The sequence below is a fragment of the Rhamphochromis longiceps genome, linkage group LG6 (assembly GCF_057381845.1).
Source record: "Rhamphochromis longiceps isolate RC_006_pf linkage group LG6, R_longiceps_female_GT1.1, whole genome shotgun sequence".
NCBI classification, from domain to species: Eukaryota; Metazoa; Chordata; class Actinopteri; order Cichliformes; family Cichlidae; genus Rhamphochromis; species Rhamphochromis longiceps.
In genome coordinates this window covers 36,016,645-36,033,603 of record NC_140562.1, presented here as the reverse complement: position 1 = coordinate 36,033,603, position 16,959 = coordinate 36,016,645, and the positions used below count along the sequence as shown (strand labels likewise).

At 41.6% G+C, this 16,959-nt stretch overlaps 1 protein-coding gene across 2 annotated transcripts; it reads right to left on the bottom strand.

Annotated features, from left to right (window-relative positions):
• Positions 1 to 1,964: 1,964 nt before the first annotated feature.
• On the bottom strand, positions 1,965 to 16,713 carry epn3b (epsin 3b). Of its 2 annotated transcripts, none has more exons than XM_085410446.1 (12): positions 16,389 to 16,713; positions 10,860 to 11,094; positions 10,530 to 10,688; positions 10,221 to 10,304; positions 9,784 to 10,081; positions 9,335 to 9,453; positions 7,982 to 8,068; positions 5,373 to 5,496; positions 5,103 to 5,273; positions 4,597 to 4,692; positions 3,881 to 4,174; positions 1,965 to 3,791 (listed from the first exon to the last, which is right to left on the bottom strand). In XM_085410446.1, exons 2-12 carry the CDS (start codon positions 10,926 to 10,928, stop codon positions 3,499 to 3,501), a joined length of 1,794 nt encoding a protein of 597 aa, XP_085266572.1. In that variant the 5' UTR covers positions 10,929 to 11,094; positions 16,389 to 16,713; the 3' UTR covers positions 1,965 to 3,498. The 2 variants fall into 2 exon arrangements, with proteins under 2 accessions (XP_085266572.1, XP_085266571.1); XM_085410445.1 differs by having other exon boundaries at positions 10,860 to 10,915.
• Positions 16,714 to 16,959: the final 246 nt, after the last annotated feature.

Sequence of the window (16,959 nt, the reverse complement as noted above, 5' to 3'; positions counted from 1 at the left end):
TTATGAAGACATAAACTGCCTTCCTCTTCTGGTTAATGTCCTGAGATAATTTTTAATGAAGTTCTGAATTTTATTGCACACACACGGTCCTCCTTAATCAGGGCATTGCATGGACAGGATGTCGTTTAAAAAACTGTTTTAAGTGAATACACACTGTGTTTATGTGCACGTGCTGAGACTAATTGTTCCCATGTTACTGTAACATCTCAGTCAGGCTTAGCTTAATCTATAACTCTGAATGATCCTTTAAATTGGACAGCTGCTTCACTGCAGGCCAGGAACAACAGCTAGTGTCATCAGATGAGGTCCAAACCAGGAATTATTTTTTTAATGTATGATAAGTGGAATTTAGATAACATTTAGACTCAATGCACAGATAATAATAATAATAATAATAATAATAATAATAATGGATTGGATTTATATAGCGCTTTTCAAGGCACCCAAAGCGCTTTACAATGCCACTATTCATTCACTCTCGCATTCACACATTGGTGGAGGCAGCTATGGTTGTAGCCACAGCTGCCCTGGAGCAGACTGACAGAAGCGAGGCTGCCATATCGCGCCATCCGCCCCTCTGGCCAACACCAGTAGGCCCACACCTGCGACAATGACCGTTTGCTCTTATGGATGCGTGCCTGTATGTGTAATCAGTCTCTTATTTCTCTCTGCAAACGGCAGTCTTATTTATCTTCACTAGACTGTTGCGCTGGAGGTTATGAAGCAAGGCAGATATTAATTTCTGACTGATAGAGATAGATAGTCGTAGTGAGTCATGCAAGATTAACTAAAACACAATTAGAGGTTCAAGCAGAGGTTATGTACTGGCTGGAAGTGAAGTTTATCTATTTCCTTGCAATGCAGGCCCACAAGGTCTCTAAGAACCTAATCGGTACTTTTGCATTAGAGCACAGTCTTCACTCACACTTGCAACTGTTCCCACAATCACTCACTGCTGCCTGTTTACCCCCCACCCCTGCCTTCACCAAATCAACACCACATGGCAATGTTGTATATCAAATGTGCACACCAGTTGATTTACTGTATCAGAAGGTTGAGACTGCAGCTGTTTAGATCTGTGATCAGACTGCACTTGATTTTGTTTGGACAGAAATGCCAGACATTAAAGAGAAAGGGAAGTGTGCGAGTGTTTCTGGGTGTACAGGCATGATTGGATTTTCTCGATTCATTTAGTTTCACTTTTGGAAACCCAGATATTTGACCTATTGAGAGTTTGCAAGAAAGCCCTTTTAGTTGTTTTAATTGATCTTGGAGCCATGCAGATAGGAAGCTGACAAATACCATTATGAATGGGTAATAAATGGAAAATATCTAATGATAGCAGAACCTTAATATGGAAATATAACTTTCCCTCTCATTTCATAACACCCCTCAGATTTTTCTCCGAGCAAAGGCAGTCCAAAGACCTGCCTGTGACACTAAAAGTCTAATTTTCAGGGTTCTGATGTCTTGTTTTAAAAATGTTAACAAACTACAGTGTGAGGAATCGATTTCTTTACAGTTTCTTCTTGATGCATGTGTAGATTAAATTGTACATATGAAAAGATCTTTGCAAACATCTTCTGAAAGCTAGATGATTAATAGAGTTAATCAGTTCCTTACATAAATTTATGTGCAACAAGTAAGATGTTTGGTTGGATTAAAAGCTTGTTTGCACATGGCTAGAGATCAGCTGCTATGGTGCAACAATCAACACGGTGATTACCGTGAAATGTTTGAACTGCTTCTTGGAACTTCAAGTGTGCTGACTACCAGACAAGTAACCCTATCTGTCTTATATCCCAGGGGTGATGTTGCCCAGACTGCATTGCTGCAAAACATGCAGGGCATTAAAACCGTCTTACACAGCACTGCCATCTAGTGGTCATAGTTCAAAAAAGGGGTTATACAAAAAAAAAGACAATACTTCAGAAATTATAATGCAAACACCATCAATTTATTGGTATAATAGTTAATAATACAGCATTATCATTCTGTTAAATACATATGTACTAAGCCTGTGTGTATTTATAGGCAGGCATTTCACATTCAAGTCCAGGTTCAGTGCAGTAATGACCAAACATCTCTTATTCATCTCAGATTCTCTTGTTCCTAACACTGACATGAACAAGGAGCAGAGGAGAAGAGGAGCTACAGCTCAATGAATTGTTCTATAATCTGTAATAACTTCATTTAGATCTGTTCCGCCACATCTCCTTGCTTCCTTGTATATATTCTCATCCTCCCATCGTTTTTTAATCAGAAAAAAATAAAATCACCTATTCTCCTGTTTATTTTTAAAGTCAAATACTTTTCTATTTAGTGAGGTTGAATCGCATTGAAAGAGGGGCAGTCTCCCTGAGGTCCTCCTAATTCAGGGTGGCCAATTCATTTTCCCAAAGGGCCACATGAGTAATCGGGACTGTTGTGAAGGGCTGCGCCCCATAAGCATATACAGAGTTGACATTATTTCCCAGCAGAACTGAGTTTGGCTTATCGGTACATTCCTCCAAACAGTCTCAGTTTCTCATGTTGCCTGTGGGGGAAATTAGTTGTACACCCCTCCCCTAACTAGTGCTAGCATGCACTGGTTAAGAATGCATGGTGGGTAAGATGTAGAGACAGGCACGGGGGGGGGGGGTTAAAGAAGTGATCACTTTAGTGCCAGATTGTACAATTGAACTTAGGCTAGGCTAGTCCAGTTTTGAATCCATCAGGATCATGTTGAGGCTTCTTATCTTGAAAGATAAATAACCAAGCTAACTTAGGATCAGATGCTATTGAGATTGCAAGGCAGCAAGGCAATGCAAAATATATATTATAATGTAAAGGTGGGAGGGAATTGATTAGTTCTTGTCTATGCTTTCTTAAATCTTACAGTACCACACTTTTGGACTTTCTCAAGTGACAGAAAGCTCTAGATGTCAACTTGTTGAAAAAATAGGATCTATTTGAAGAGCTCATCTCAGGTGCTCAAGAGAGTAGCGTAGTTTGGAATCCTGGGTGGGGAAGGCATTCATGCTTTTGTCGGTGAAGCAGCAGCGGTAAGGATCCTGGTGAAGCTTCGTAGACAATCAAAGAGTGTGGCTTCATCCCAGGCTTTTAAAGGAAAAGTTCAGGATTGAAAAGATACTTGGAGTTGTCTCTTTTGATGGGGAAAAGGCATTAGAGGGACTGTTGAGATACACCCTGTTAGTTTGGTGCAGTGTACATGTTTGTTGTGTCTGTGCACCCTAAAGTGCGCCTGAGTGCATGTATAGGTGTGTGTGTGCGTGAGCGAGCTTTTCTTCAAGAGTTCAGGTTAAGTAGCAGCTGTTGTGTCCTTACACAGACACAAATACATCCCATCCGAGTCTACTTCAAGTGTGCACAATGACATCAGACCAGGACCCAGTTCAGGCTCGCTTAAACTAGTCTCATTGCAGTTAGCATAGATTAACCCAAAAAGAGTCAGTTCTGTCTCTCTCTGCAGACCAGAGCTTGCAAGATGTTAGAGTCTCAGAGGAAAGGGTTGTGACTGTGTGTTTGTGACTGAGTGCGGGGTGCTGGTCGTGGAGAAAGGGGAAGCAGGGGCTGTGGGAGGTTAGAGGGAAGGTCCAGGAGTCCAGCAGGAGGTTGTGTGAAAGAAGAGGGGAGGATGGGAGGCTGGTGGAGCAGTGGAAGGGGCAGCGACGGGCTGTAGGACAGCATGTGGGGGGGCAGTGGGGACGTGGAGGACGGTCGCATTTGGTTGAGGGTGAGGCGAGGCTGGTCGCAGTGAAATGGGTTGTTAGGAGATGGTGCGCTCAGACCTGTGAAGACAAAATTGTGCCACTGAAAAACTTAAAACTAACAATATCACAGTAATATTTCTGTATGTAAATTTAAAATGCTGTTTTACCTGAGAGGAAAGGGTTATTGTGCGTCTTTGTAGGGGGGTTGGGGGGTATCAGAGTGTCTAAATTCACCAGCGAGGCCCCCGTAGGTCCCAGAAAAGCCTCTGGAGTCCGACACACACGTGTAGCCGGGGCACTGAGCGGGGGTGCTAGCCGTGACAGGTCAAACATCTCCGGGCTGGCTGAATCTCGTCCGTTTACCTGGGGTTTCACTGGTGGCTCCGTTCCAAATGGGTCCTGCTTGGAGTCTAGACCAGAAAATGGGTCAGACTCTGGTTTTGTCCCAAACAACTCTGCATCTTCACAAGGCAGAAAAAAGGATTTTAAAATTAGATTTTGATGAACGATAATATTACATAATGTTAAATGTTGTACAAATGAAAAAAAAACAACAAAAAAAACAAAACAAAGAGTTTCTGTGAGATTTAAACTTTCAGAGCTACAAAATTGTCACGAAAAGTTCAAAACCCATCTCTTGTAGGTAATAAACTACAAGAGCAGAAAAAAGTGCCATGGCATTACTTTGAACGGTACCACCCCAGTGACAAGCCATAGTACCTCTAAAAGTACAAAATATCACAGGTATCACAGGTATAACAAAGATCATATTGCATGATGTTATTCTTACTACAACCACCCGTGGTACACCATATAAGTCGCTTCTGTCATGATTTCATCTTACAGTAAAGCCCACAGTTCTCTCTTTTATGTACAATAGTACCTGTGGGACTTGCAGGTTGAGGTGAGGACACTGCGGGAATCTCCTGTTTAGGTTTCTCTTCTTCATGTGCAGCGAATGGATCCGTCCCATCAGCATCTGCACGGAAAAATGAGAATCAATGAAAACAGCAGAAGTGCTTATGTTTTTGGATTAAAACAATCAATATATATATATATGTGTGTGTGTGTGTGTGTGTGTGTGTGTGTGTGTGTGTGTGTGTGTGTGTGTGTACTAGGTTTACATATCTTTGTGGGGACCAAAACTTGGAACGTTACTATACTTGTGGGGACCAACAGCCCTTATGGGGACAAAAACCCGTCCCCACGAGTTTGAAGGCATTTGTGAGAGTGAAAATGTGGTTTTAGTGTCAGGGTTACAATTAGGTTATGGTTAGGGTTCATTTTTGATGGTTAGGGTAAGCGGCTAGGGAAAGCATTATGTCAATTAGATGTCCCCACAAAGATATGAAAACACGACTGTGTGTGTGTGTGTCCTAATGAAAGCACCTCCATCTGTTGGGCTGTCCCACGCATGATTGACAGGACTGCAGGAAGCAGGTGCTGCTTCCCATGGGTCTGTGCATGAGTTGGTACAAGGAGCCCAAGGATTGGATGTGTTGTTGGAGGAGGGAGGGGCTGTCCAGGGGCTACCAATCACAGGAGTGCTTGAGTGGACTGCTGTTAGGGAGAGAAAAGATTCACTTTGAAGCTGCTGTTTTGAATGCACTCTTGCATCACACTGATGTTCATGTGATTTGTCTGTGATGATCCACCTACCTACAGAGTCCCACGGGTCAGAAGAGACGTTACTGGTGGGCTTAGCAGAGTTCCAAGGGTCACTAGGTGGCAGAGGGGGCTCAGATGAGGATCCAAATATGTCCACTAGATCCAACATGGCAGACTACAAGCAAAGGAAAACATCTCAGGATCAAACATTGTCTTATTTGTTTCCAGGTTTGTGTAAGTTAATGAGAAACATTCAAAGCACCCAATCCTACTGAGGACAGCCGGAGAACTCACAGAGTCAGTGTGACTGTAAAATCCACTGACAACTGTATTAACACTAATGATTTCACTTTGTATTCAAATGAAGTTAAATGAATTGTCTGAGTAAAAATGTGTTATGTAAATATCTGAGAGTCAAACTGAGTAAGAAACTATTGTACACTGAAAGTACAGAAATGTGCACTTGCTGGTGTTCCAGTTAAGAGTTATTGATCTGTTGCAATTTTCAGCTCTACTGAAATATAATGTTTTTTTCTGGGAAGAGAAATCTATTCAGTGTTCCAAAAAAAGACAAACACAGATCTGCTTTTTGGTATTAACTCATGAAAAGAAAAGATCCATGGTATTCACAGAACAATGGCAACTTCCTAAAGTCAGACTGAATCTGCTGCTCTGTTTATTCCCTTACCAATAAAGAGCTTACTGTAGCTCACTTGAAAATGTTTCTTTGCAGTTATGTTTCACTGCTGCTGCTGCTGAAAACACACATTTACAATTGCTATGATAATTTCTGACGCCCTTCTGCGTTACACAGTCCATTGCTCTATTACTGTAGAGTATAATTTATTAATAAGATCCACCACAGCATCTGCATCTTGCATCTGGTGTTTGTGCTTTATGTATGTTGTAATGAGCGTACATTATATAATGAAATGAAAATTGCTTGAGGTCATTCAGAAACGGTGTCATCGTTTCATAAATTTCTCAGGTTGTACTGTTTAGAGACCACTCTGCAGCACAGCAGTTGCAGAAGAGAATCCTACAGGACAGTAAACAGGAAGATATCTACCTACAGAGAAATTTCTATTTCTGCTCACAGAAAAGCATCAAATGAAGCTTCTATGTTATCTTTCAGACCCTGCCCATGTGGTAAAACTATATCATACTGGGCTGAACCTGCATTGTAATGCCATGTTAAGAGGAAATGTGAGTTAGAACATGGAAACAAACACCTACTTTGTTTTTAATTTAAAAAACTGAAATGGCATAAAAAACACAAGTCATCACTGCCATTTCACACAAATATGGCGACATATGATCTACTGCTTGAACTATGATTCCTGACTTTGTAAGTCAGTCAAGCTTATTTTCTCACTGCTCTTAGTTTTGCTTTACCAGTTTTCAGTTTTAATTATTTCAAATATGTTCATATCAGATTGTTGCATGTGAAAATTGAAAGGTAGCAGAAAGAAATGTCAGGTTTATGTGTTTACATTTCTGCTCCACACAAAGAAGGGTTTTGCTTTTTGTAAATTCCAATTTGACACTAGAGGGCCGCTTTCACGAGAATCTGTTCAATAGAGTTCAATGTTCAACATAATCGGTCACAAAGTGCAGACAGGGCCCCAGTGCAATCACACTGAAAACAGGCTTAAGAGAAAACTTATGTAAGTTTTAATTTTTTTAAGGAGGTAGTTAAAACAAACTGACTTTTCTAATAAAGTATACTTATATTTAGTATCTTTTATGCTAAACACAAAATCTTAAGATTTTGTCAGTGAAAGAGCCATTTAGAGGTTAACTTTTCCCCTTTTCCCTCTATTTTTCATGTGATGGCATAACAGTGATTTCGATCATTTACTAGTCCCTAAAGCGCTTTACACAACTAGTCATCCACCCATTCACACACACACACTGGTGATGGCAAGCTACATTGTAGCCACAGCCACCCTGGGGCGCACTGACAGAGGTGAGGCTGCCGGACACTGGTGCCACCGGGCCCTCTGACCACCACCAGTAGGTAACGGGTGAAGTGTCTTGCCCAAGGACACAACGACTGAGACTGTCCAAGCCGGGGCTCGAACCGCCAACCTTCTGATTACAAGGCGAACTCCCAACTCTTGAGCCACGATCGCCCCTAATCAAAGTTTTAATTCTAATCTTAAAAACAGAGAGAGGCCTGAAACCTGAAGGTTCTGCCTCCTATCCTACTTTTAGACCAGTTACAAGGCTTGGGAACCTTTACATAAGACTGCAGCTGACTCTGATTGGCTTGTTGACAGGCCAATGAGTAAAGGAGCTGATGTGCTACAAGATAAGAAGTATGCTTTCAGGGAAATGTCATGCTGAGCTCAAGGTTAGACACGACAGAGTCATTATCATTCAGCAAGCACCTCTTTCTCTTCTCTCAGCTTTCTATTGTCTCTCTCTCAACACTCGATCATAAGGCTGTTTTGTTGTTTATTTTATTTTATTTTTAGGCTTGTTGTCCATCCCTGCCTCGTAGTCTGCAGCCTATATTCAACTTCTTTCTCCAAATGCCTGCCAGCAACCACCTACAAATGCATCCGCCCACCTTTTCATACAAATTCACACTCATGTTCCATGCATGTACCCACACACATGGCATCCATTGTATACAGACACATTTTTGAACTCACCTCATGCGTCTCTGACTGGCTCTCTCTCCGGCTCTCATCCAGGGCCTTCTGTAACAGTGACTCGTCTCCTTGGCGACAGCGCTGCTCCTGCAGGGGCGGTATTGTGACATCATCAGCATTACCATCGTGGCAATGAGTGCAGACCCGCACACAAAAACTGGCATTGGTTAAACACTTTTCTGCTGCTTGGCCCAGCAGACCGAACGCGGCACTGGTGGCTGTTTTGTACTGTTGAAATATTTAGTTTACAAAGAGCAGAAGCTGGGTAAGCGCAAAGCAGAGAGAAAATCTTCCAAAATTACACATGAGAGTTGAAGCAGTACTTGTATGAAAAATCATATGAGATGATATCTCCTGATAAGGAGACAGGTGGTAAAAGCTGGAGAAAAGGAAGAAGAGGGTTAGTGAGATCGCCATTATTCAGGACTGTAACTGCCAAAAATTCAAAATAAAGAAACGCACGAATGAATGACTCAAAATACACTAAATGTGCAAAAACAGTGTTAAAAAATAAATGTAAGCGTTAATCAATTTATAAAATGCAACTTAATTGTATTTCTGTTTAAATTTGCTTCCATATTTATTTACATCACAGTAATGCGTCCTAACTCTATTTTCCCTTTAAATTTGCCATTTATTAATTTCATTCCCCGCATCTTGTCAAGTCAATTACGTTCCACTTAATTTTCAGTGTTTTATTTTTGGATAATGTGCTTCTTCTTTATTCTCCAAATGAGGGAGCTGTCATGTAAAATGTAAAGTTTGTGCCTGTTGGTTCACTGGCACCAGGTGCACAGCACAAATGACAGCCTCTAGTCAAAGAGACTGGAGGTGCTTAGCTAATGTAGCTGAAAATCATGCTCTCAGTTTGTACCTTTAATGGCCAAGAAAATGTATACATTAGAACAAAGACGAATAACTAAAAAAATGCAAATGACAAAAGAAATATCAAATTAATGTTACATTTTAAAAATACCAGGAAAATCTCAGTAAAAGCATATGAGCCATGTCGTCAAATACACAAAAAGACACACAATATTTAATAATTGCTTACTTTAAGCTCTGAGGTGTGTTTCTGTGTGTACCTGCACATGCTCCGTTAGGCTAAGGCTTTGAGCAGTCTGTAGTTCTGTGTCTCCATCTGTCTCTATGGTAACAGGGGAAGGAAGGGCTAGCTGAAGGTGGGCGAATGTTCAAAATGTTTGCAACATTTTCATTTTCATTACTGGAATCATCAAGAGGCACTGAATACAGAGGACTTATTTGTGTGTATATGTGGACAGGAGCTACACCTGAGGACATCCACATTATCATACCGTGCGTGTGTATGTGTATTGTTGTGTGTTGTTTTACCTTCTGACTCTCCTCCCTGCTCATGGCTAAAGCCAGCTGGAGCTGTAACTCCTCTTCCCCACTGGTCTGAGGTCGAGCCTGCTCCAGGTCTGAAGCGGCTCGAGGAGACGAGGACGAGGCTGCAGAGGGATTTTGGGAGAATGGAATAAGACCGAGTTAGGAGAAACGATTGATGTGGGGATGATGATGTTCCAGAAAGACAAGAAGCACACAAAGTATGGGGCTCATTTGAATATTTTCAGGCCTACGCTGCAGTATTGATAATCCATGTGGTTGTCCAAAGTGCTGGGTGACAGCGCAAAAAACATTTAATTAGGGATGCGGCAATGATCCTGAATTTAAATGTGTATTTTTAACTCTTGATCTATTTATTCGCAACTTGCTATCATACAATAGAAGGCGGTTAGTGTTCCAGATAAGTTTACTCACAGTTTACTCACAATACTCACAGTTAAAGGAAGACGGAGAGCCTCTGGAGCGACTGAATTCCTCCCCGTATAGCACAGCCATGCTGGGCTGACTTGTGCGTCTGCCTGGGTGATACGCTGGGGGTATACCTCCATAAACACCTCCACCCCCTCCACTGCCTCCACCAGCCATTCGCTCCTTGGTCTTAAGGGCTTGACTCCTCTCCTGGCGCAGCCGCTCCTCGTCCCGAAGGAGGCAGACCAGTTGGCGTGCTTTTTCCCTTACGTTGGCCCCCTGGTCTCTGCCATCACGATCCACATACTGAAAGTCGCGCAGGGTCTGAACCACACACAAAAGACATCACAGTGAGTTTTTTTTAAGTATAAAATTTAGCTAGCTGAACAGACGCAGGGTTGTGGTTAACATGATGTGATCAATAAACAATGATCAATCAGCTCTTTTTGTTGCACTCCAATACCTGAATAGTGAACGCATTCTCACGGCACTGCTGGGCCACCCTTTCTGATCCTGTCTTCAGCAAGTAATCCAACAGTGTCAGGGCCTGGAGTCAAATCACGATTAGCACATTTATTCCCAAATACTTTTTGTAGTCAACATATTGTGCACATTACAACTGACATTTTCATCCAGAAGAACAAAATTTAAAGATGCATGACTGTTATTCAGTGGAGCTAGTGAGTGTCGGTGGATGGCCAACAAGTACAGAGAAGCTACAGTTTACAAAGTCAGATTAAACAACAACACTCATGTCTTTTCATGAAATCACCTTGTAGACATGTCTCCAGTTCTTGCCGCTGTCATTGAGGCGCTTCCACACCATACCCATGACCTCAGCAAACGCCACCACATTGAAGGTTAAGTCAGCAATCTCTGACATGAGAGACGAGGATGGCCCCCATGGATCGTTTGAGGTGGCCTCACGAACCTGCACGTTGGCAGCACAGGAATAACATCCATTTATGTTTTACGTCTGAGAGATCTCAAGTGCTTATCTGTATGATGGTCAGCAGTGAAAGAAGCACAGACTTTTTGTTTTTAATCTAATATGACTAATAAACAGTGACACTCGAAGAAGATAGCACATTTAATACAATACCTTGATCTCTGCTTCTGAATAGTTGTGTACAATATTCTTCACCTGCCTGCGCAGGGCTGAGGTTGTCATGGTGACAGATGATGGGGAAATATGGAGGGAGAGAAGGCGATAAACAAACGGTCAACGGTTTAAGAATGGGGGAGAAGAGGGAAATGTGGATGGGAGGAGGGGAAGAGTGGGGAGGTAGCTATGCCAGTGAAGGCTCCTCTTTTCTGTCGGGAATTGTAAGATGCCCCTGTAAGAAAGAAATGAAGATGATATATAAAAAGTATGAACAGTATGACTTTTATGAAGTACTTTTACGTCTTTCTCGATCTGCCCTGGTTGATGCAGAAACATAATGCAGCCCTCGTCTTGGGCTTGTACACATCCAATCATCAAATCTCAAATATGTTGTTATTTTAGCTGCCTTTCCACATATGCAAGCTGCTTTGCAACCCGCCAAGCTCCTCCCTTGATGCTGTCTCTAATTTACGTAATGCTCTGTTTGTTGTCACTGATGCCTGCTGTATTGTGTGTATAGTGGCGCTACCCACTCTCCTGGTGGTGTGCTTCTCTCCACACCTTCAGTGGACCTTTCATGATGATAGATGAGGACTTTGAGTGATTTCCAGACCAGATCCAGTTTTATATGTTGTACACAGTGGCTGGACATTTGTAAAGCTAGTGGAGCAGTTGCTGCTATTGTTGCATTTGTGTACTTCCATAGTCATTGATTTCACCGTTTCATATGTGCTGACTCAATCAGAAATCACCAATAATGTATCAAGAAAACCATCAACAGACTGACGCTGCCCTCTAACTTGACCATCACCACTAAATCAACAAGCTAACTTAAAAGCAATTTCTTTGTTGTCTGTGTCAATTAGAGAACAGTGAAATGACAATGTAAACAATGACTGACAGAGCGGTTTCTAGTTTGTGCCCCGTTATGGAGAAGTAGGTCATACTAAAACTCTGGCACTCAGGTGTTTGATGAAGCTACTTGGTAGCTTATATTATTCAGGCCACCGTGCACAGTCTGTGTGCGCGTAGACACACACTTGCAACCCAATTTGCTCTTCCAAATTCGTATTTCACAAAGGACATGGGGGAATTGATCATTAAGGGTTCCTGTGATACATTTCCCTCTGCCAGCGACTATAAGCTTCCACTGACACAGAACGTAATTAACCTACTAAACCAAAGCTGAGCTAGGGTGACCCCCCTAAATTAAATCTCTTTTCATCTGTCTTCAACTCACTAAATTGTCAGATGACAGAAAATATACTTTTAAAAAAATCCCTCTAATGACAAACACTACATACATTTTTATTCCTATGTAGTTGATACCCAACTATATGTATCTATGAGGCCAGATGACTAAACTACAATAGTGCACGTCTGAAATACATCACAATAATTTTCTTCTTTTAAATTCAAGACTTTAAAGGTTTGAAACCTTTATAGTCTTGAAAAATCAGAGCCCATCATATTTTAAAGACCTCATAGTATCATGTTATCTCAATGCTTTCAGACTGTAGGCTACTTGTAGTTCCTACAGTTTCTAAAAGTAGGATAGGAGGCAGAACCTTCAGGTTTCAGGCCTCTCTCTGTTTTTAAGAGTAGAATTAAAACTTTGATTAGTGGTGCTTGTGGCTCAAGAGTTGGGAGGTCGCCTTGTAATCAGAAGGTTGGCGGTTCGAGCCCCGGCTCGGACAGTCTCAGTCGTTGTGTCCTTGGGCAAGACACTTCACCTGTTGCCTACTGGTGGTGGTCAGAGGGCCTGGTGGCGCCAGTGTCTGGCAGCCTCGCCTCTGTCAGTGCGCCCCATGGTGGCTGTGGCTACAATGTAGCTTGCCATCACCAGTGTGTGAATGGGTGGATGACTAGTTGTGTAAAGCGCTTTAGGGACTATAAAGCGCTATACAAATACAGGCCATTTACCATTTTGGACCAAGATTATAGCTAGGGCTTGATCAGGTGACCAGGAACCATGGGTTTTGACTACCGTAGGACTTCAGTGGATGCACTGAGCTCTTTTTCTACACTCACCACTTTTATTATGTTTACATACTACTGAGGCATGTCATTAAATGTTTGTCTCTACTGTATTTTCTGTATTTTGTTCTGTCTCACTATGCTCACTTTTACTTTTTTCTTTGCCGTCATCCTCCTACCAGTCACAGCAGAGGACTGCCCCTGTCTGAGCCTGGTTCTGCTGAAAAGGGACTTTTTCCTTCCCACTGTTGCAAACTGCTTGCTCATAGGAGGTCATCTGATTGTTGGGGTTTTCTCCTGAATACAGCGGGGTCTTCACCTTACAATGTCTTATAAAAGCAGCCAAAAAAACACAGAACACATAGCCAGATGTGCGTGCCTCCAAGTTTATTATCCCCCTTGTGGCAAATATTTAATAACTAATATTCAGGCTTCATAATTTTGTAATTTATTTAGAATATTATATAAATTATTCTATCTATGACTGCAATGTCATCAACCCTGTTAATTGTGCTGCTATCTATATTTTGGCCTGGTCACTCTCATAAAAGAGGTTATAGATTTAACCGAAATGCATCTTCTGACATAAAAGTTACATAAAAACTTACCAGAACCATATTACCATAAACACTGGTAATAAGCAATTCAGAAAAACAATTCACATTAATTTTAAAATACTCCTTTATACATTTAAGGCTATCAATTCTCTTTCCCTACATACCTTTCTGATTTGGTACAGATCTCCATCCCATCCCGGTGCCTCAGATCCTTCTCTTCTCTTTTCCTTTCTGTTCCTTACTCTCGTCTTATTACCACGGGGGGCAGGGCTTTTAGTCGCTTTGCCCCTCGACTTTGGAATTCCCTACCCTCTGACCTCTGAAACATCACTTCAATTCCTCTTTTTAAGTCCACCCTCAAAACCCACCTGTTCAAGATAGCATACTCTATATAACTTCTCCATGCTCTTAAACTTTCTTTTATTATTGTGTTTATTTCCTGTTTTTATGCCTGTCTTATTTGCTCTGTACAGTGTCCTTGGGTGACTATAATGTAATATATACTAGACAAAGCACACAAATTTTCTTCTAATACTATGATGGAAAACTATTTTTTATAACAGATTGCTGAGCAATGCAATAACAAGGTGTTATATAAGTAAAACACTGTTTAAATAAATATATACACAGCTGGACGTTTTATTATTTGATTCCGAGGTAATGATAGTGAGCAATAGCACACGAGGATAATGATGTAGTGGTTAACACATTTGCTTGGCACGCCAAAGATATTTGGATTGCTTCCAAGTGAAGACACAAATCCCCTTTGGGGTTGCGACAGTAAGGGTATCCAGAGCAAAACTGTATAACTCTGCCAAATCAAAGCTTTTATATCTTCTGAGATAGGTTAGTTATTAATTAATTTATGCTATAGTTATGTTATGAAACAAAAGAGTTTCCTTAAAGCCATAAAGCCGTCGCCCTGCTTGCAATTAGACTTTTAGGGACTTCTATTTTAATACCAATATATAATATAATTTCCTATATCCTTTACATATAAATATTTGGTATGTTAGGGTATTAAAATGAACACCAAACAACATATATAGATATTGAAACATTTTTTAATAATAGTTGGGTGGTATTAAATATTTTTAGTAAAATATTTCTAGTATCTCTTTCTGTATCATTTTGCTGCTTAAAAATATTTCAAAAATATGGTGACACATAATTTGAAAATAAAACAAGATTATATCATTCAAATGATGTTTTCCCTAAGTAGAAATGTACTTCGATCCAACATATTCTTATATTTAATAATTGTATTAAATAAAAAAAATAAAATTACATAGTAAGTTGGAACTCCCAGTACAAGGACTCTGATGTGGACACTGACCTACTGGGCAGCTGGACATGCACCTGTAAGTACCATTCAGTAATCCATCCACAAATCTGCTGTGTTTAATTTGAACTTTTGCTGTAGCACAGCAGTACACAAAGACTGAAACAAGTCACAGGACGCCTTTTCCTGCTGAAACGCCAACATCAGCAGAAGCACAGAGGACATGAGATGCACACAGCAGGGACACAGAGAGCAAAACTCTGAGAGGATGATGAGTCTGAGAGGGACGTGCAAGAGGAAGAGAGGGAGTGAGTGAGAACGAAGGGCACAAAGAAGAAAGTGATGCTCAGCAACTTTACCAGTATCATCTTTCTGCACAATCATCTTCAGCTCAGATCCACAAACACACATATGCACCAACAAGCACAGGTTATTGCAGTCTGGTGCTTTCTACTTACATGAGATGTTTTAGACCACAGTTCTTTAAATCAACTTATCTGGAGATTTGAGAGCAGAAACTTCACATTGTGGAAGTAATATTATATCTCTGTGTGTATTCTCAGAGCATGTAAGTGGAAGGAATCCTGGACAAAAGGATGAGCCGGGTGAGAGGAGGTTTCATGAGTCTAACAAATACATTTACCCATTTCTAACTCTGCTATAACATACACCATTTGATTTATATATGAATCCCAATTTTCAAAGAGCAGGGGGTTTGTATAGTTTAGTATTTCCCAGATAAGTCTGTACAGCTCACTTCTAATGCACATATCTGATTAAGTCTCAGCACAGGGGCAATCTATGAATAAGAGCACTTTGGAGGTTTGGCTATTGGTCCATTATTAGATCCATATCCATAGAGTATACACGATATCCAAATGGCTCATCTGCAGGTACAACTCAAACAAAAGTTCCCTGAGCCTCTCAGTCATTTAATTGGAACCAGTACCCAGAGTATTCACTTGATTACATCATAAAGTGAATTTGTGATGTTCAGCTCCTGGAGGTGAGAGCTGCATGTATCAGCGATTTTTAAAATGTTAATTAAAATGAACAATTATCCCGTGGAGAAAGAAAATCAAGTTAGGGTGATTAACTTTGACCATCTGACGCGTCAAATTGCTCAGACACGAACGTCACTCCGTCGGCCACGTCTGTAGATGCGCATGCGTGCTGTTGAAACAGGTGAAAACGTCTGTGTTTTTCTAGCTGAATATTAGAGTCCAAGGTTTGGGAATAAACGGCGAAAACTCCTTAAAGCAAGGCTGAGATTGGAGGTCAGATTAAGCATGATCGCGTGGATTAGGGATAAAGACAGTTTCAGATTAATGTAAGCGGAAACGGGCATCATTTCCCCCAGAAAAGTCCCGAGCACTGCAATCAACATTTTTTTTCAGGGGGCAAAGGAGAGGGGACAAGGGGCCCGTGGTTGGTCTGCATGATGCCCCCCACACACTCTCAAACACACACACACACACTCTCTCAAACACACCCCCTCTTGCGGTGGAAACCCTGTGCGGGCTGCCATGTGAGGCAGCTTCCTGAGGAAAGCCAACTGCTGCTGGAGTTGTCTTCCATCAGAAACGCAACATTATATATAGCACTACATATAGCATTAATTTTTGGACTCACTTAAGAGGAAAGTAATTTTCCAAGAACCTCGGGAAACTATATCCCTCTCCATCATCAACCCTACAGCATGCAGCTTACCATGCCCACTGCTCATCTCTCGCCTTGCCCACTGAGCATCCTCGCCTCTCCGCTTTTCTCCTCTCCCAAGTCCTCAGCGTCGATAATATTCCCCCGAAATAAAACTGACTAAGCAGGGCAACCACAATTATCCTTCAGCGGTGCGCGTTTTGAGGAATCTTTGAAAGGGGGTGTCTGAACGGGGGGCCTGCCCTAGATGATGCGAGCCGCTCGGCCTGACAGTCAGTGGTAAAATCCGCATAGGACAAGGATAAGCCACAGCACACGGCTCTCTCACAGTCTCTCTCACTTCAGGCAGCCCCGTCCACACACTCATACAGCACCGGCAAGGCCAGGGACGCATAGCACACACAGCGGTCACGTGGGTGAGCGTAAAAAAAGAGGCGGGGACGGGGGCGCCTCGTTTGCATACTCAGTGGTAGGTTACCTTACTATCATCCACTGATGGGAGTTACAAAGAGTGAATGAGGCAGGTAAATACATACAATACATACATAAAAATGCTCCAAATCCACTGTGTCAGAGGAATAAAGTTTATTAATTCCACAACAAAATATAGCATACATCCTGT

Excerpts from the sequence above, each read along its gene's own strand:
- epn3b (XM_085410445.1), bottom strand. Across the intron at positions 9,454-9,783 it reads CTCTCCGTCTTCCTTTAACT|CCTCGTCCTCGTCTCCTCGA; the intron begins GTGAGTATTGTG and ends ATCCCTCTGCAG. Across the intron at positions 5,497-7,981 it reads GCCAGTCAGAGACGCATGAG|TCTGCCATGTTGGATCTAGT; the intron begins GTGAGTTCAAAA and ends CTTTGCTTGTAG.